Below are 18967 nucleotides of genomic sequence, written 5' to 3' on the forward strand. Positions count from 1 at the left end.
CTGTTGTTATTGTCGAGAGGCAGCAGATGAGAACGAGGTTATTTCTTGAGCCTGGACTTGTCGAGGTTTTATAGCGCACGTCCGCCGGTCATGAGACTTGCCGATTTGTACTCCCGAGGCTTGAAGAGTGGTAGCTATGTCCAATGACGTGGGTATATCCTATCAGCCCAAGTTCAAGTGTCAGCATCTTGTGTGTTGTCCCCCGAGGTCTCCGAACTTATCTACCCCGCTACCCCAGACTTGCTTACGTCAATTCTGGGGAAGATCTACGTCTCGGCCGAAGATCGGGTTGCGCAAGTGGGCGGTCCGATGAATAGAGAGAGCATGTTCAACTTACGCATCAAGCTCATCCATTATGGTTGGCTGAGTGTTATCCAGCATCTTGTTTGAGCTGCCAGGAAAAGTTCGGCCGACAGGGCCCACCGAGCGAGAGTTGGTATCATCAGGATTACAGACGACACAATCTGCATCCACGTCGGGTTGTGGACACCAGTCCCGATGCACGGTTGCAGCCAGCCAAGCCAATAGCTGAATGGTTTATTAGTTGCGGCAAGTTAGCAGTAGCCATTTTCGAAATAGGATAGTCACAGCCATTTCGGACAGCGCGTATGCGAGATCTACATCTCTAGATTTTAATTCGTCTCTAGGGTAGACCACCATGAACCAACCGACAACCAAGGCCGCCTTACATGTCTGGTTTGAAAGGAGTGAAGCGTTGTCAAAAAAGGTGCAAAAAAGGTGCTATTTCTATGGTCTGCCTCGGTCTATCTTATTGAGATATTGACAAGTTTTTCACGAAGTCAAATTGACATAAGCTTAAAAGACCCTGGGTACCAGTAAGCTGGCATTGTACGTCCGCGCTGCGACTTGAGGTTGCAGCGATCCCGATCCAACGTAACGAGATCAAACTCTATGCTTGATCTGTCTTGCTGAGATACCGATACGGTTTAGTGACACTTGATCAAGGGCCTAGCATCGTATCGCCATGGTCTAGAACCAGAATCAGTAGTGTAACCCCAAGGGCTCGGTTTTTCTCGTTATTGAGAACGCGGAGCTACTGCGCAAATGAGCGCAATGGCAATTCAGGCCAATTCCTTTACTCAGCTTTAATGATCTTTCATTTGACCCTCCCTTGTTTCGCCTTGTTCGGCTGGTATGCTAACTTGAGCTTGTGTTCGCGCCCAAATTAGTCTCTGCTGGCACTCATTACATCTATCAAAGACACTGGAACAGCCTCCATGGATTGTAGATGTCTCAGAAGCCTTTCCAGCCGTTGAGCCCAGTTGCGTGTGTTTGAATCATGAGAAGTCGCGTGTAACCCTTTACTATTTTAGCATTATGCTTGTTACAGGATGTCATTCTACGTGCCAGGGCGATGGCAGCAATGCTACTATGCCAATCAAAGGTAAAGTTTAGAAAATAATTATCGCAAGGCAGAGTTTTTTTTGGTTAAACTGGTATAGCTAGTGTCCCATGAGTCAGGTCGTGTCAGATCAGTAGCCAGACTTGGTTTCAATAACAATTGTTATCGCGACATGAGGAAACGAGTCAAACAAGACAGGATTTTTCTTTTCTTCAATCTTCGGTTATTTAAGTACCCAAGACCAAGTGAAAAGTGATGCTACATTCATTCATTCACTTCATCCACTCTTTTGCGTCCATGGTTTTCTCTACCTCTGGCTACTGAGGCCTTGAGTAGATGTCACTCACTAACAACATGAGGTTCACCAACCCCAAGTCTCTGGCCGTGTTTACGGCACTCCCCTTGCTGGCAAATTGCTTCTCTATCGCCGAAACAACTGATTATGATACAGTAGCCTCGGCCATCTTCACTGGACCAGGTCTCACGATCATGGCGGTGACTGTGCTCGGTGAATCAAGCATGGGAACATTCACCGATGGACCGTTCGGTCTCGGGAGTGGAGGCATACTGACCAGCGGAACGGCGAAAGGAGCTTACCTCATGGTAAATCGAAACGTCGATAATGGTGTTGGAGCCGGTGGCCAGTACGATTACCTTTGTGCTCCAGAGACCCAGAACATCAACACTTTACAAGTTCAGCTGGGGTTTGACCCTGGATATAACGGAGTCCGTATCGAATTCTTGTTTGCTACACAAGAAGCTCCAAGGTACAGCCCATTGCTCCGTGACTGGACTTTGTTCATCTAACACTCTACATAGCGCCCTGCCAATATGGATGCTATATCGATCCTTGATGCGAGCAATGGCCTCCCGGTTCAGTACGCCTTTGACACGAATGCCAATCAAATCAACGCCTTGTCTCCTTTCTTGCTCGCACCGGATGCCATCTTCCCACCAGATAGTCTCACGGGGTATACGTGATCCTCACCTCCGCTCGTGAGAACGATACCGGCTCCATCTGGTGGTGCCATGGTCTTGTTGATATCCGTCTGCGACGTTGGGGATGCATTCAATGACTCCGGTTTCCTTGTCCGAGCAGAGGCTTGCCTTGACTGCGATTATGGCTTAGACAAAGTTGAGATCAACTATGCCTTTAAGACCTCGACACTCCCCCTTGGAGAGCAGCCTTTCAATTTTACTATTCCTGCCTCAGGGACTGCATCTGGTACATTTATTGTTTTCGTGGAACCTACCGGGGTTACGACTACCACGAGTGGTGAGCCCACTACGACTGCTGATGAGACAACCACTACTGGTGAGACAACTACTACGACCGATGAAGCGACGATCACCACCACTGCTGAACCAACAACGACTACATCAGATGGCTTCACGGCTACAACTGGCGAAGTATCAACAACTACGCAGGAGTCTGTGGCAACCGCCGAGACTACAACAACCACTATTGATGAGATTACAACAATGGAGCTGGTTTCAACAACTGGAACGATGACCTTGGTAGTCGATGAGACAACCACCACCACCGCTGATGTCACAACTGAGTCGGTTTCCCCCACAGAGGAAACGACCAGCACGGAACAATCTACGACTGTTGTCACTAGCAAACTGGAAACGCTCACCACTGATGAGGTATCAACCTCTATGGCAGACACGACAACATCTATCCAAATCGAGTCCCCGGCGTCTACTGATACCAAGTCTGTTCCCAGCACGACCAGTGAGGTTGCATCAACCAGTGTTGATCAGGGACCTGTTATTGCTCCAGACACAACGACAAGTGAGTCCGCCGTATCTGCAACGGAAGAATTGATCGCGTCCACAGCGGCAAGCACATCCGCTTCTAGCTCTGTCATTCCTGAGGCCTCTAGCGAGTCTACGCCATCGTCGCGTGTCAGCACCGTTCTCCCGTCACTCTCCTCTACAAGTACCTCTTTTGCAGAGGAAGGTGAGACTTCGACTTCAGAGGTGGTCCCAGAGACAACGTCTGCACCAGTTGAACCAGTGGCGTCCATGTCCCAGGAGACCCCTACGATCTCCTCGTCCGATGCTCCACCAGCAACATCCTCCCCTGTTGATGGCCCTTCGAACATCGATACCATTCGTGAGTATACCTACAAGGGCTGTCTCGGATCAGCGGACGGTTACCCGAGCTTCAACCTTGTAGGCTCCGGTGCAAACATGACCACGACTAGCTGCGTTGCCTTGGCCAGAGGCCGGGCCTATGTTGGAATCTATGACCGGTAAGCCAACATCAAACAATCATCCCTCTTCTGACTCTAACCATTTCTACAGATCTTGTTATGCTTCAGACTCCCTTGATGCAACTAGCCTGGTGTTGAACGGCCGGTGTGATATCCCCTGTCCAGGTGATAGCAGCCATTTCTGTGGTGGCCTGGTTGTATCCTCTTCCGAGCGTCGCTGGGTTGGCCCACGTAAAGCGCTCGATACGCGTGCTGCACCAGCTAATATCCTCTTGACCTTGTACGCTCTGAATGACGTGCCTCCTTCACCCGGTGAGACCAGCACGGAGGTTGAGGTAACAGCCACTACGCAAGATGGAGTCACAGCCATTCCCACAGATGCTATCCCCTCCAGGCCAGTTGCCACTGTCATCGATATTATGACTGAGTCTGTTATCCTTCAGCCGGTTGAAACAGTGATCGACTCTATCACAAAGTCAGGACAAACCCTGGTCGAAGCCACGGTTACTACAGTCACTTACACTATCGTCGACCCTAACAATCCTTCAACCATGACTGTCACCGAATACTGCGCTACCTTGTCTTATGAGCTTTGCAGTCGTTGTGTTCATCTTCCCGTCCCTACTGTCGAGATGACCACTTACGTTGTTCCTTGCAACGCTTGCGGCCATAATGGCGAGAACGAAATCACAATCACTGCGCCTTGCGCTGCCGTTACAGAGCCAGCCAGAAATGATGCTCATGGATCACAAGACTTGTTCAATGCTTTCGCCCCGACCCGAGCTGCATATCATGCGGTATCAGGGCCTGTTAGAACAGTCACTACGGCCCTCAGAGACACTAAGCCTACCGCTGGTGCTGGATCTGGTCATATCGAGAGTGCCACCCCCAACCAGCATCAACCGAGTGAAGGGAAGAATACATATCCTGGCGCTGGGCACGCACAGCCCCATGCGGTGCTTTCACAGTCTTCTCCTAGAGCCAGCGGTAATGGCCCCGCAGTGCCGGAAGTTGTAGTTGCGGAAGCTGGGCGCTACGAACGTGGTATTCTGGGGTCCCTCACAATGGTCTTCATTACCGTGGGTGTTCTCTTGTAGTTACTATGAGATACGCGTTCCTTGACAACTCTCCCTTCCTTGGGCCTAAGAGCTTGCCGGGGCCAAAGTTTCTCTTGCATACGCTTTGAAGGGAAACGGGGTGTTTTATGTACATATTTTATTGATCGAGACTTTCTGCATATAATCTGGAGTTAAATACAATCCTGAGGTTCCTGATACACAAATTTGGCTCTAGCTATTACCCAGGTGGTACGATGCGTCCGTATACATCAGAGCCACTAGTATTGATCTATCACACCATCTTTTCCGCTTAGCAGCTTCGAATGCATCTGGAGTTCCAGAACCTTGAGCTCGATCCCACATCCCGCATCAGAGCACGTTTCTCCAGAGCCCCTGGGCACTTCTAATTTCCCGACGCCGTGTTGCTATTTTGTGCTGCACTCTCTCCCTGGAAGCTTGTATGTGTTGCTTGGCTACTCTCCCCTTTTCTTTCTCGACGACGCCTCTCCGCTTCTTCGAACTCCTCTCTCGTGCCAGGCCGTACATCCGGAGAAGCTTGTTTCTTCTTTTTCGTTCTACGCCGCACGGTATTGAACGGCCACCTTTCGGAACTCAGTGGATCAGATTCGCATGCAATCTCAAATTTGGGACCCAAAGCATCCCTGTCCTTTTCCCAATATGAGAGTCGGCGGCTAAAATCCAGAAGCTGCCTTTCGAGGCTTACCAGCTTTTCTTCTTCCTCCTTTAGCTCAGCTTCAATTTCAGCCTTACGTCTCGTTTTCGCTTGAATCTGAGAGCTTTCTCTAATACGGTTTAAATTTGACGGCCCATCCCCGTAAGCATATTCCCTCGTCTTTTCGGTCCCGTGTTTCAAGATATCTTCTTTAAGAGCTCGTACAGCTTCTTCTTTCTTTTGTATCGTTCGCTTTTGGCGTCTCACTTCTTTGCCGGTGCTTGATACGCAAGACTTGAACTGCCGAATGAAATCCTCCGATTCCCGTATTTTAACGAATAATCGCATTGGTTCGGGGTTGAATGGGGGAGGTTCCGCGTAGAACGTTGCACTGAACCAGGGAAAGGGTGCAGCATTCTTATTCGTGGATTCGCTTGTTCTCCCTATAGTATAAAAACGAGGCTGATTTAATCTTCTTTGCCGTTCGTACTCCAAATCGTAAACTCGACGCTTTTCCGTGTCTGATAGTGTAGAGTATGCGTCGTTGAGCTTCCAGCTAGTTAGTATACACACTGGGTAATTGAAAAGTCACTAACCTTTTGAAAATTGGAAGTGGCTTGTTTATCCTCGCGATTCTTATCTGGGTGTGTCGTCTTGGCCAGTTGTCGATAAGCCGTCTTGATCTCATCTGTATTTGCTGTTGGAATCAACTGCAAGATTTTATAGTAGTCAATAAAATCCATATTGAGTAAATGATTCTGAAACCTCAGGAAATATTTAGTAGTGAGGGAAAGCAGTGAGCTTTTTGGGCTTTTCAGGTTCTTAAAGAAGTCGAACGAGTTTGTGTTTCTACAAGCCCTACCCAAAGTTTGTTATTCCGTTTGAGCTACGTGTGCCCCTCACTGCGCAGAGTGTGAAAGCCTATCATATTTGGCTGTTACCGTGTTCCTATTGCCTGTGTGACCTGCCTAAAGTCTAACCTTAAAGATTACGATTCCTCCTCTAGCAGACTTATTCTTGGCCACAGTGTTTGATGTATTTCGCTCAGGTCTTATAAGGTTTATCCAACAAGGTATGAAACACTCCATTTACCTCTGGCCTCCTCTTTATATCATTGGCCAAGTGGAGGGTTGAAGAGGGAGAACTCGCCACGTGTTAGTATGCCAACGTGATGCCATATGTGCAAGGAAATCAAGTGGCGACGAACAGGCGTCTTTTCGGTATCAGAGAGATTTCTGTTCGTGTCGTGCTGAGCTTCAGCACCTAGAGTGGCGACTCGTTGTGAGGAACTCAAGTGATAAAAGGGTTCGTGATTTGTGCGATCTAATATTGATATAAGATCTTAAACACTATGAAGCCAATTCAAGCAAACCCCAGGCTTGAGCCATTATCGTAGAAGTAGTATCCGCGATATATCCTACTCGCATGATAGTATGAGGGATAACGGGATTTCTCATCGTCCTCTGATGCCGTAATGAATATCGCTAATGAATGTGTTCCCCCAAACCAGATATGCCACTGTTGATAGAATCAAGTGCCAAAGATGGCCATGCAAAATGAGGCGAAGAAAACTAAAGAAATAAAATATAAAAACAAGAAGGATTCAAGAATGGAAAAATATTAAATCCAAGCAACTAGTTGCTTCCCAGAGGTACCATATCAATCCTCCAAAACCTCGTCGGGATGTCATGCCTCCCGTGTCTGTCGACAAACATCAAACAACCTCCAAAAGCAACAATTCGTCCAAAGCATGCAAACCACCAAAGCTGCAACCATGAAGATTCCGTTATAGAAGCAAAGAGCCCCATAACTCGGGATGTCCCCTCGAAACCTTGTCTTCGCTCCCTTGCTCAATAAAACCCCTGCCACTTCCCCTCCCACCTTTCCTTGTCCCTCTTTTTCTGCTCCATCTTCCAACTATTCTTCAAGTCTCTCCGTCTCTTCACATCACCAAGCCAACCCCGGTAATCTTGCTCATCCTTCTTGCTCTTCCACTGAATCCTCGCTTCAAAATCTGTCTGAAGGTGCGCCAGCCTCGCCTCTCTTCTTGCTATCACCTTCCTATCCGATAGAATCTGAATTATTAGGAGTTAGGTGCGTATCTGGTCAATCTGGCGCACGCGTAGTTTCTGGTAGTCTAGCTGCTCATTTAATCGGCGACGTAGCTGCCCGAACCAGCCGAGTTTGGCTTTCATCCTGTAGAAGTGTATTTTTTTCGAGACGCGTGTGTTGACGTCTTGTTGACGTCTGGTGAGGCAGATATTGTGGTTCAAGCATTCGATTTCGTGGAGGATTTAGACCGCGTTGCCGTCGAGGCAGAAACCTGACCTTCTGGTCCATGGGGAGGATTTGAGACTGGCGGCATCGTGTAGCGAGTGTTTGTAAGGCATCCGCGGTTTGGGGAAGCTGGGCGGCTGGGAGCCAGGAGAATACTGTGTACAACGGCAGCCTAAATGTTTGTTTATGCGGGAGAGGAGGGAATTTATATCGAGTGCGCACCGTTGGGAATACGGATGAGTGTTCCCAAATGAGAACGTCGCCCTATCTCGAAAGTTGAGCTTCTCTCCGATTTGACCGAGAGCTATCAGCCACCGCCTCTGTTGATTAGCCAAAAAGCAGATAAACCGGCATCACGGCGGCAAAGCCATGCGTCCTTGGGGTCATTATTTTGCAACTTTTATTCCAGTTTCTCCGTGGGTATACAATCTCGCCAATGGTACAAGTCTAACATACACGGCAAGTCCAGAACTTTTATCTATTTAATCCAGCCCTTAGGTCCTCCCCATGTTCCCTTGACCATGTAGTTCTTGTAAACCCAGGGGAAGAAGTCCTTCTTCAGGTGGTAGAATGAGCGGCGGGGAACGGCTTGGTCAATGCCAAGAATCTCTCCGAAAGTCTCCTTGGGAACGCCACCGTACTTAAACTCAGCAAGCATCACCTTCCCGTATTCTGTGAGGAGAGGGCATGAGGTGTAGCCATCATAGGCTGGCTCGGGCTCTTGGCCATCGATGGCGCGCAACAGGTTGCTGACAAGAACGGGCGCCTCGGAGGTGACGGCTGCGGCGGTCTTGGAGGTAGGAAGGCTTGAAGCATCACCAGCAGACCAGACGTTGGCGAACTTGTTGTGGCGGAGCGTGTTGTCGTTGACGTCAACGTAGCCAGCCTCGTTGGCGAGAGCGCTCTTCTTGACGAAAGCATGAGGTCCCATCTTGGGAACGACGTGCAGGAAGTCAAACGGCTTGGTAACCTTGTCCTGGCCATGGGCAAAGACAGCGTTGTTGCCCTCAATAGCAACAAGATCATGCTGGAAAAGACCCTCAACACCACGCTCTTGTCGCATCTTCTCGAGCTCGGCGCTGTACTTGGGGACACCAAACATGACGGGAAGGCCGGTGGCGAAGGTGATCTTGATAGGAGAGGCGGAGGGGTTCTTGGGGTCATAGAGACCAGTCTGCTTCCAGTGGTCAAGGGCAAGCCACATGGACTTCTGGGGAGCACCGGCGCACTTGATGACGCCGGCGGGTTGGGTGAAGATGGCGTTACCCTTTTGGAGGCGCTGGATGTTGGGGAAGACCTTATCGCAGTAGTCGTAGCCGTAGATGGAAGAGACAGGACCGTTGCGCTCAGCGAGAGCTTCGGGAAGGCCCTTGATGCTGTCATAGTTGATCTTGATACCGGGCGCAACAACGAGGTGCTCATAGTTGACCTTGTCACCAGTTCCAAGGGTGATGCTGTTGTCCTCAGGAGTGAGGGCATCAACGCTCACGTTGTAGAACTTGAGCTTGGGGTCGATGAGCTCAGACATAGACATCTTCAACTCCTCCTTCGTCTTAAGCCCGGCACCGACGAGTGTCCATCCAGGCTGATAGTGGTGCCACTGAGCGGGATCGACGACAGCGATATCCTCACTGGCGAATCGGCCGCTCCGGAGAAGTTGATGGCTGATCGCGAGACCAGCAGAGCCTCCTCCAATAACGACGACCTTGTGACTTCGGCTCGCAGATGTCACGGCCGCAGCGGTAGCGAGACCCCTTCGAGACTGGCCAAAGGCCGCAGATCGAACTGCCAGTGTCACGCGACTTGAAAGCATTTTGAGTTTTTGTGTTTTCCTTCAAAAGGGAAAGTGAAGTCGAATGCGAGAAAAAGCTCAAGCTGAAGAGTGAACACGCCAGAAAAAGTACAATTGGAGTGACGTACTGTACGTACCCACTAGCGTGTAGCGCTTTGCTCTTTTGGGGTGTGAGAAGGGCGGGCTATGGTTTATCCGGGGCGGGAACTAACCAGCCGAGGATAAGTCTCAATTGCGTGATTCAGGGATAAAGTGATTGCCGCCGATGGTCCGAAATTAGAGCCCGATGGCCCAACTGCGCTCTTTGGAACGGCGACTTCCGGTCATAAAGCAGAAACAGTTGAAGAATAATAGCATGATTGGGAATTATATGGGCTTCGACTATCATAGACATGTAACGCCAATGAATATCGAAATGGGTCCTGCTTCTGCCTCCCGAGACACCAGAACTTGATCGTGGTGCGAGCTTCATAGCTTGAGATAAAATTTAGGTGACAAAGATTCCATGAAATGGTTGGTATGTCAATAGGTGATGTAGCCTAAACTTATCAGAAACTAACTGATAATAGCTAACCTTCCTGAAAGTCTCAAGTCTATTCTACACACAGCGGAAGGGTAGCATGATACAATGCAACGCCCTTGGTTGCCGAATTACCCTAAACTGCCATCAACCAAACGCAGTACCTACCAATTGCTTGATCTAGCATTTCTGTCCATCAAACATGCATGTCGGTGTCTAATACTTCGAGAAGCAGAACCATACCAATATCTGACCTCGGCTATGATAGAGGGTATGTTGTATACGTATGGTCGGCGACCAAAATCTAGTCCCCGATGACGGGGATCGTTGTGTCAAACCGCATTCAACAAGGGTCATCATGCACCACTTGGAAGAATCGGCGACTTCTTTAATTATTTCCATCCTATATTCGGAACAAATGTAAACTACATACTCATATCATCCTCCGCAATTTGCAAGTTTGCACCAACCCCAGCCAGCCATCCAGCACTGGCCCCAGCACTCCCTTCTTTGAGAAAGCTGGCACTGTCACCAACTGCGTAAACACCGCGTGTGCTTGTCTCTTGGAACTCATTTTCCACCAAAATCCTCCCTTCAGATGTCATCTCCAGATCTAATTGTTCTGAAAAAGGCCCGCCAAGAACCTTTCTGGGCTTATGCGATATCAAGCCATACACTGATTCTGTCCCATCGGCGAACTGGATAGCCACCGAGGTTTCCAGACGTTGCAATGATCTGATGGGTCTGTTGTCTAATTTGAAGCCACAATTCTTGGTCGCTAAGATTTGAGGATGATGCTCGACATGAAAAAGGCCGTTAGTCAGGAATGTTATATCGGGACTGAACTGGCGGGCGAGATGAGCTGACAATACCGCCGCCTCAATAGAACTTGAAGAGTCGGATGTGATGAGCACAGCAGCGTGGGCAGTCGCTTTGTTACTAACATCGAGGCATTGTGATACATCGAAACTATCCAACGAGTCAGGATTCGATGTTTCGTAGTCAAAAGAGGGCTTACATATGCTTCCCCAAAGCTTCTTCATATCCTGGGATATCTGGAAGAGCATCACGGCTGCTCATAGCCAATATCACCTTTCTTCCCTTCCAACGTCGACCTGTAACGTCTTCGACTTCGAAAGTCATGCCTTTCTCACGAATAGACGCGGCTGTCGCGAGGCTAAGCATGATGGTCTTGAACTTGGCTTTGATCTCAGCTATCGTCTCATCCTGGATCGATTTTGATATTGCCTGACTTGCAATCCCATGAAGGTTATTCCTGTGCTCGGCGCCATCGAAAACGATGGCACTCCTTTGCGCACGGCCAAGGGCCAAGGCCGCAGAGAGACCAGCTGTCCCTGTCCCAATAATCAGAACATCCAGGACATTGCGAAGGAAATGAGGCTCGATGCAATGTGTGCTGACCAAGTGAGGCATCGCAGGAGAAAATACTTGAGCTCAAGATGAAGACATATTGTGTGGAAAAGGCAGAGGAGATGAAGAAGGGAAGCTGGAAGATTATATGCTCTAGTCCTCAAGGAGAAATAAGCGGATACTTTTGTCTGCTGGATGGAGAGTTTCTGGCACTATCATTGGTCTATACATGGCCTATAGGGAGTTGGTACTAGATCCCAAGGGTCGACTTTCTGACGAAGGAATCTTAGCGCCCCGTATGATGATGTGAGACTCATCAACCATCATGTTTACAGGTTACGGAAAATGAGTTGGAGGGAGCCAGATCAAATGCTTCCAACCAGGCTATGGACTTTCTATGCACTTTGTGGATAAAATATTAACCTTTGATAATGAAAATCTGATTCAGGCAGAAGTATGCATCCTTGTAATGCCTGCTAGTCCTTTACTCTTAGTATTCACTGTTCTCCTGTAACGGTCAGCGAACTGCATCGAAGAGAGATCAACAATGAGGTTTTCCAGGGACCTTTTATTAACTAGGGTGAAATGGCCGTAGCAAGACCAATGCATCTAGGTAGGCGATTCGCTTCACAGAAGGGAAATCGTACCAACATCATGTCTTCCCGGACCATAGATCTCACGACACTTCCACTTAAGAGCCTCTATTGACTCTTTAGCCTTGTGAAGTATCTTTATGCAAAATGGCTCCTCATCAGACTGCTGGTACTGATGAGGACAATCTCGATGGGGCGGCACGGCATGCCACTGGGACTGCCGTTTTTCGAGATAGTTCAAAACACTCCACAAACACTCTTCTTCTCTCCCGTTTCCGTAAACCTCAGCCTTAACAGCCTTTTTAGCCAAATCCGCCCATGCTGCAGGATCTAATTCCAGGTTATAACTTGGAGCCTCTGCAGAATACTCAACCCCGACTTCGCTGAACTGCAGACGTTTCATTTCATTTTTCTCCATGGATGCCTTGGCCTCTTTGTCTATGGACTCCAGAATGACGCCGTACTGCTGGCCCACTGACATGAGGAGAGTTCCCAGAAGTTGGATATTCTGCATGGCAGAGAGGTGGCTGGTTGGACAGATCTGACAATGAGCGATTTGACTGGCTGTTGAGATCGTTTTGCGAAGAAAAGGAAGACCTGACGGAAAGGAGAGTCTTTCGTTTTTGCAGAGATCATCTACTGTGAGATAGAAAGTTGCCAGACAAGAACATGACCGTGACGATGTTTGCGATATGGGCAACAACGTGGCTACCGAGGCAGAATTTGAAGCTGGGGGGTCGAGGGCCGGAGCGGCACCGGAGCCTGATAAGACGTCTGATGTTGGACATGAGCAGTCGGTGCCTTTTCCCAACTCAAGTTGAAGTCCGCTAAGTATCTCAGAGCTCAGGTCAGGCATGAGACTTGGATCTACACAGACATTCACGTCAACCTGACTGAGCGTTTCAATCATTGATTGAGGTGATAAGAGGGACAGGAAGGGCGTGTCATCTTGAACAGCTGGACTAGGGAGCGCTGCCGCCAAAGCTTGTCGACGTTTTGCAGGTCTGCCCATTTGCTTCTTGACCGAGTAGTGACAGTCAAGACCTAAACCAGAGCATCTTCGACATGAAGGCTTTCCACCGTCACACCTTGACTTTCTTTGTCCTAGACCTGTTAGGCTTCGATACCAGTACAGCATGGGAGTTATGACGTACGACAACAATCGCAGGCTGACCGCCGAGCGGGGCTCGGAATATTCGACTTGGTGACGGAAGTTAATGTCATTGCGGAGAGATTGAGATCGGTGAGATTTTAAAGGAAATTACTTGACAGTTCGAAGTGGAAGAAGTGTTCGAGCGCATCGTGGACGGCAATATCATCGTCGGAGACTTTCCACCATCGTGACTGGCGAGATGGGGGGAGCAAGGTACATGGCGAATCACAAGTCTGATAACTCGCCGGGCGCCCCCACTTTGAGGACAATGGTCAAGACGTCTCTCCTAAGTGACAAAAAGACTTAGGTAAAGTTAAGATAATTTGGAGTAGCTTTAGTAGATCTTGGATCAGGTATTTCTGGCACCTCGGTTTAACATCGAGAGTTTCCTTGCTGCTTGAGGGATGGCCAGGATGCCCGGTCTGCCTACATCAAGATCTTCAGATATGGAATATGACCTGTTCATTGCCGCTATTCTATTCTACTATCTAGCATTCCAAATTACCAAGGAGCACTCAGCCCTTAATATTCTCGTTCACCCATTTCCAAGTCTTGATTACTCGCTCGCGACTCAGTGGCTCGACGTCCCTTATTGAAGCAGAGACCTTCTGTGTTTGAGCGACCTCGAATACAGAACTCTCCTGATCGTCCACTGCATTTTCATTCATATCGCCCCTGGAATATGACCGCTTCCAAAGACCTAGAAGAGCCTGTGACGGATGATCATTCTCGTCGCCCAAAGCCTTCTCCAAGCGCTCAAGCCACTCAGATGATGAGACGATCTCAAACTCGGGACCCTCGTTACTAGCAGCCAGCCAGTCCAGCATGTCTTTCCAGGACGGTGTGATATGCGGGTTCAATACATGGTAGACAGGTGTCTTCAAACCTTTGGAGTGCGTGAATGCAATTTCGATCACAGCTTGAGCAGCTTGCTCGACAGGAAGCCAATTGAGCACTTCATTTGGGAGATCGGGTAGACATCCTGTGATCTTGGATGTTGAAAGCAATAACGGATATGCCTCAGTGGTATTCCAGACTCCAGATTCATTGCTGTAAAGTTGTCCAACTCGAACAATCGACGCTAGGGGAGAGTCTTGTTTCTTGTTCGCTGCATCACAAACCTGTTCGGCTACCCACTTGGAGCGTGAGTAGCCTAGTGGTGAAGCCTCCTTAGGATCATGGGAGAGCGTCTCGGGAACTGGTCGAGCCGTAGAGTCGCTAACTGCTGCGATGGAGCTGACGAAGATGAACTTTGCACCAGCCTCTTCAGCGAGGTTGATCAAATTTTTCGTACTCGAAATCTGATCCTCGAAGGAGTTTAGTCGAAGACTGAAGTTGACCGCCCAAGCTGAATGAATGACCTTCGTAGTACTCGTCGAAATTTCCCGAAGCTGCTCTTCTGAGAGTCCAAGATCCTTTTGTGTCAAATCGCACGGAAGACAGACGACTTTATCCTGGTGTGGTTCTAAAGGTGGCAGAACTCGTTGGAAGAGAGCGTCAGAAACTCGTTTCTGAGCGGCAAATGGGCCGTCAGCTCGGAGCAAACAGTAAATCCTCTCAATCCTTGAATCTTCTCGAAGAAGATGAAGGATATGCGCCCCAAGGAACCCAGTCGCACCGGTTAGTACCACACGCGTGGGGCGATCATTGGGATCTTGAACGATTTTCATGGCCATTTGTGCCAAGCGTTTCTTTTCACCCAAGGCTTCGCGATTTTGCCGTGCTTGAGTTTTGACACCACTGGTTGAAGAAGATACAACTGACCCTACCATACTGCTAGTATCATGCGAGGCTGGATCAAAATTGCTGTACTTCTCAGCGAGAGCTTGCATGAGGTTGAGATCTGACTCATCGGGGTCGACGTTCAGCTCGTTGTCGCCTGAATTCGCTCTTTCCAGATACTCAACAAGTGAATTGATGGTGCCCTGATCGTAGATAACGTTCAGAGGAAGCCGGCCATCCTCAGATGATAGACAAATCTGTTCGAGCAGCTTTCGGATTTGTATGCAAGAGATCGAGTCGACGCCCTGGCGATACAGATCTTGATCTGGTTCAACTTGCCGGCCGAGGACTTGCTCGAAACAATCTTGAACGGCTTTTTGAAGCCCACCCTCAAGAATCTTTGTGGAAGATGATGTGTTGCTGTAAGCACCCTCGATCTCATCTGAGTATCGCTCTTCAGCTTGCCGCCGAAGAATAGTTCCCTTACTGCTCTTTTCCAAGGGTTTCTGCCCCTCTTTGACAGGGACAACTACCAGCATTGTCCTGTTGATTCGGGTATGGGTTTGGCTGTCGGAGTTTAGTTTGTCGATATGCGGCCATACTGAATCGATCACTTCATGTGCACTGATGTCGCTCGAGGAAGGGAACAACAGCACTCCAGCGTAATCTCTTCCACTGCCAAAGATGAGAACATCCTGCAGTGATTTGGTGGAAGCAAGTATGCTACCCTCAATAGGCGAAGGATCGAACTTCTTTCCGTTGGCAAGAGTGATTTGCGCATCAGCTCTGCTGTGATATCGCCACGCGTTCGGTATCGATGAATGTGGTTCGAAGAGGTCAGAAGTGGCGTATGATCCATCTTCACGATTCGTCTTGATCAAGAAAGGCCAACCAGGCTTCACCACAAGTTCTGATAGGTCATTCTCGCGGGGCTCGAATTCGATAAGTCTTGAATCATCAATAGCTCGGAGAAATTGCCAGTCTTTGTCTTTGGCGTAATCCCTATGCGACGACATCAGAAACCCGCATTCTGCGCTTCCCATACGTGAGAGGAGATTCACGCCTGCGTCCACAAGTGTATCGCCTATTGCTGGTGGTAAAGCAGCGCCGCCGACACCAACAAGGTGCATTGTCTGAAGAACTTCAATGCCCCCGTACTCTTCGGACAGCATTTGAAGCACATACGGAACTGATGAAAAGTACTTGACGGGTATTGGGCTATGCGCCCGCGCAAAGTCGATGGCTCTTATAATATTGGCGCCTGTGATGGGAGCCTGGCCTTCGGGGAAGAACCATATCGAAGCACCACTTGTCCAGGCTCTCAGACAATCTGGGAATCCACCGTGATAGAGGGGAGTTGTGGAAAAGGTTGCTGGTTTGTTCTTCCCGGGGAAGCTGTACAGAGCTCCCATCACCCCGAACTGCGTTTGGGGGATTGGTTTGGGTAGTCCAGATGAGGTTCCCGAAGTGTGACATATGTACGCTGTTTCTGAAATACCCGGGGTCTGCCCCAAGTCATCTGTCGTCGAGTCATCTTTATATGAAGGGATCCTGATGATCTCGATGTCGTTTGAGAGTCCGCGCGCTCTGTACTCGTAGATGTCGTCGACGAAAACATGTCTAATGTCCAGAGTCTCACAAAGATGCTGAACCGCTGGTGGTGCCAATTGAGGTCTGCAATATGGTCAGGTTTGCGCATCCCTTGAGGCCAGTGACTTACGCAAGAAGCAAGACAGTATATCCCAGGCGCATCAAGCCAAGCCATGTCAACACAAACTCCGTGCTACTAGACGATAGAAGGCCAATTTTCAAGGACTTAGGTTCCTTTGGCAAATGAGTCGAAAGTATCTGGGCGGCATGCTTTGATGTGTCTGAGAGGTCTCGAAATGTGAGGAGATGACGGAATACTGCTCATGTCAGCCATGGTATTGTGATGTATGTGAGCACTCACCTTGCGTAGACTTCAAATGCGTAAAAGTCGCGAACCCCAAAGCCGGTGCATCTGGATTCCTCTCAGCCTGGTCATCAATCAATTCCACCACTGTCGTCCATGTTTTCGCCTTCTCGTCTTTTCGCTTCAGTCTCGCAGCTTCACCAAGCGTACAAGTAAAATAATTCGCATCTGCCATTTCACAATAATGAGATTAAGAACACGTTTGATTTTGATAAAATGAGTTTCTGGCGACTTTCGATTTACCACGTCATTAATCCGTTCGACTTGTGGCAACTGACTTGATTCTTAATATATGAACTTGTCGAGTTGGCTTGCCCTGGTCATCAGCCCCACATGAGTCAACGCGTCATAGGGACTTACCTATCTTATCTTTCCCTATCTTATCTGTTGACCGTTCACTGGCGCCTCATTTCGTCACAGCACAGCACATAACGACCCCCTTTCTAAAGTACGGCAGGGTTTCGCGGTACTACGTAGCACTATTCTGTGCGTCACCCCTTTCATACTCATCCAAGCTATGGGTGCAAGGCCAGGATCATGCCACAATTGTAGGCGCGGCCGTTTGAAATGTGACCGATCCATTCCGCAGTGCCTGAAATGCACCAGTAGGGGTCAAAGTTGTCTGGGCTATGGCGTTCTGTTGCGATGGGAGAAAGGTATGGCAAGTCGTGGGAAAATGGTTGGTGTTACATCCGACAACATTGGCAAGGTCCAGAACGGAGATACGACCGCCACTCTACAAGCGCCACGGCCTCGTATCTTGTCGACAAGCCAGCCCTCATTCACAAGTTCTGAGTCGAATTCTCCTCGTTCGCTTACAGACCCGCTTGTTCAAGATATAGACTGTCGATCGAGGAGATATCTGGATTATTGTAGGTTGCCTCCGCCCGCTTGGCTGCTCTTCATACTAATATTCTTTGGCAAAAGTCGCAAGTGACGTTTGCAAGGACCTCGTTCTCTATGACATCCCCAAGCATAATCCATTTCGGGAGCTGATTCCGATGGCGTACCAGCAGCCCATGCTATTGCAGGCCATCATCGCTAGCTCGGCTTTGCATATGTCAAACTCTTGTCAACGGCCATCAAGTTCTTTAAGCATCTTCACGACAATGGCCTCGACTCAGAGCAGCAAAAGCTTTGTTGACTCTCTATCGATTGGCCGTACGACATCACACCCGGAGGCTTTCCATGATGCACTCAGGGCCAAGCAGCAGGCACTTTGTCTGCTGAACTCCGCTGTCGGAAGCATGGCTTCAGCGAATGTTGATGCGATTCTGGCGGCGGTACTTCTACTCATTGGATTCGAGCTCATTGACTCTGGGCGTGGCAGCTGGATATCTCACATCAACGGTGCGAGAATGATCATTGAGAAACTGGTAGCATCTGGCTCGGGGACGGGCACTATTTTCAGCCCTCTTCGCAGCTGGTTGGTGTCTAATTGCTTGGTGTAAGTCGTCCTGCCCAGTTATTGATGGCTCTTGGGTTTAAATGAACTAGGTATGATCTTCTCGGGTCATCATTCGCGAATTCTTATCTACCGCACGGCGGTGAGCTATCGATGACTACCATGTCGCTGCTTCAAGATGCCGAAGGGAACCATTGCTCATCATTTCCGGCAGCTCTCCTTCCTTTGATACAGGCAGGGGCTCAAATATTGAACATTAACGACGTTTACATGTTACCTGACACCTCGATCAATTCAGGACATCACGATGCGCTTCAGCTCTTGCACACTGCCAAGTCATTCGACCCAGCTGCCTGGGCCACCAATCTACAGCCACGCTCGCCCGCTGACGATCTCCTCCATCGGACTATGATTGCATGTGCACACCGGACAGCTGTATGTGTCTATCTCTCACGCATTATTCTTTTTCTATGGCCCAGTACGGTATTGCCAGATGATCTACAGGTTCTAGCAGCCGAAATCATCACCCACCTTTCACATTTGCACCCTGGAGATGCATTATTCACAGCAACAGCGTGGCCTGCCTTCATCGCTGGTCTGGAAACGCGTGACCTCACGAATCGTGCCTGGGTAGAGAGAAGATTCCAAGAGCTCTGGAAAATCGAGCCTTGGGGATTTACCAGAGACGCTCTCGGAGCATTGCGGACAATATGGGGTGGGAGGAAGAATGAGGTTCTCTTAACGAGCAGCGATGACGAATTCTACGAACGGGAAGAGAATTGGAATTGGATCGAGACGCTAAGGAATTTAGGCACCGACTGGTTGATTGCATGATTGGAAGGCCACCCCAGATGATCTGCTATG

General features: G+C 49.1%; 6 protein-coding genes across 6 annotated transcripts; 2 read left to right on the forward strand and 4 right to left on the reverse strand.

Annotated features, from left to right (window-relative positions):
* Positions 1 to 1717: 1717 nt before the first annotated feature.
* FOBCDRAFT_244172 (uncharacterized protein) lies at positions 1718 to 4682 on the forward strand (the record flags this gene model as incomplete). The annotated part of the gene is made up of 7 exons (XM_059610591.1): positions 1718 to 2130; positions 2224 to 2334; positions 2365 to 2925; positions 2956 to 3119; positions 3150 to 3198; positions 3229 to 3308; positions 3577 to 4682. 7 exons carry the CDS (start codon positions 1718 to 1720, stop codon positions 4680 to 4682), a joined length of 2484 nt encoding a protein of 827 aa, XP_059465978.1.
* Positions 4683 to 5218: 536 nt separating this feature from the next.
* FOBCDRAFT_207178 (DnaJ domain-containing protein) lies at positions 5219 to 6059 on the reverse strand (the record flags this gene model as incomplete). The annotated part of the gene is made up of 3 exons (XM_059609190.1): positions 5219 to 5245; positions 5368 to 5865; positions 5913 to 6059. The coding sequence occupies 3 exons, from the start codon at positions 6057 to 6059 to the stop codon at positions 5219 to 5221; spliced, it is 672 nt and encodes a 223-aa protein (XP_059465979.1).
* A 2012-nt stretch (positions 6060 to 8071) lies between these two features.
* FOBCDRAFT_146751 (uncharacterized protein) lies at positions 8072 to 11339 on the reverse strand (the record flags this gene model as incomplete). The annotated part of the gene is made up of 6 exons (XM_031191132.3): positions 8072 to 9395; positions 9523 to 9545; positions 9598 to 9701; positions 10074 to 10094; positions 10339 to 10874; positions 10924 to 11339. The coding sequence occupies 6 exons, from the start codon at positions 11337 to 11339 to the stop codon at positions 8072 to 8074; spliced, it is 2424 nt and encodes an 807-aa protein (XP_031032363.3).
* A 564-nt stretch (positions 11340 to 11903) lies between these two features.
* On the reverse strand, positions 11904 to 13115 carry FOBCDRAFT_253387 (uncharacterized protein; the record flags this gene model as incomplete). Its single annotated transcript, XM_059611042.1, has 2 exons — positions 13024 to 13115; positions 11904 to 12979 (listed from the first exon to the last, which is right to left on the reverse strand). Exons 1-2 carry the CDS (start codon positions 13091 to 13093, stop codon positions 11904 to 11906), a joined length of 1146 nt encoding a protein of 381 aa, XP_059465980.1. The 5' UTR covers positions 13094 to 13115.
* A 365-nt stretch (positions 13116 to 13480) lies between these two features.
* On the reverse strand, positions 13481 to 16873 carry FOBCDRAFT_323480 (uncharacterized protein; the record flags this gene model as incomplete). The annotated part of the gene is made up of 3 exons (XM_031191134.3): positions 13481 to 16418; positions 16465 to 16651; positions 16696 to 16873. 3 exons carry the CDS (start codon positions 16871 to 16873, stop codon positions 13538 to 13540), a joined length of 3246 nt encoding a protein of 1081 aa, XP_031032365.2. The 3' UTR covers positions 13481 to 13537.
* Positions 16874 to 17374: 501 nt separating this feature from the next.
* On the forward strand, positions 17375 to 18937 carry FOBCDRAFT_285194 (fungal-specific transcription factor domain-containing protein; the record flags this gene model as incomplete). The annotated part of the gene is made up of 3 exons (XM_031191135.2): positions 17375 to 17570; positions 17626 to 18145; positions 18196 to 18937. The coding sequence occupies 3 exons, from the start codon at positions 17375 to 17377 to the stop codon at positions 18935 to 18937; spliced, it is 1458 nt and encodes a 485-aa protein (XP_031032366.2).
* Positions 18938 to 18967: the final 30 nt, after the last annotated feature.

The sequence above is a fragment of the Fusarium oxysporum genome, chromosome X, assembly GCF_013085055.1.
Source record: "Fusarium oxysporum Fo47 chromosome X, complete sequence".
Taxonomy (NCBI): Eukaryota; Fungi; Ascomycota; class Sordariomycetes; order Hypocreales; family Nectriaceae; genus Fusarium; species Fusarium oxysporum.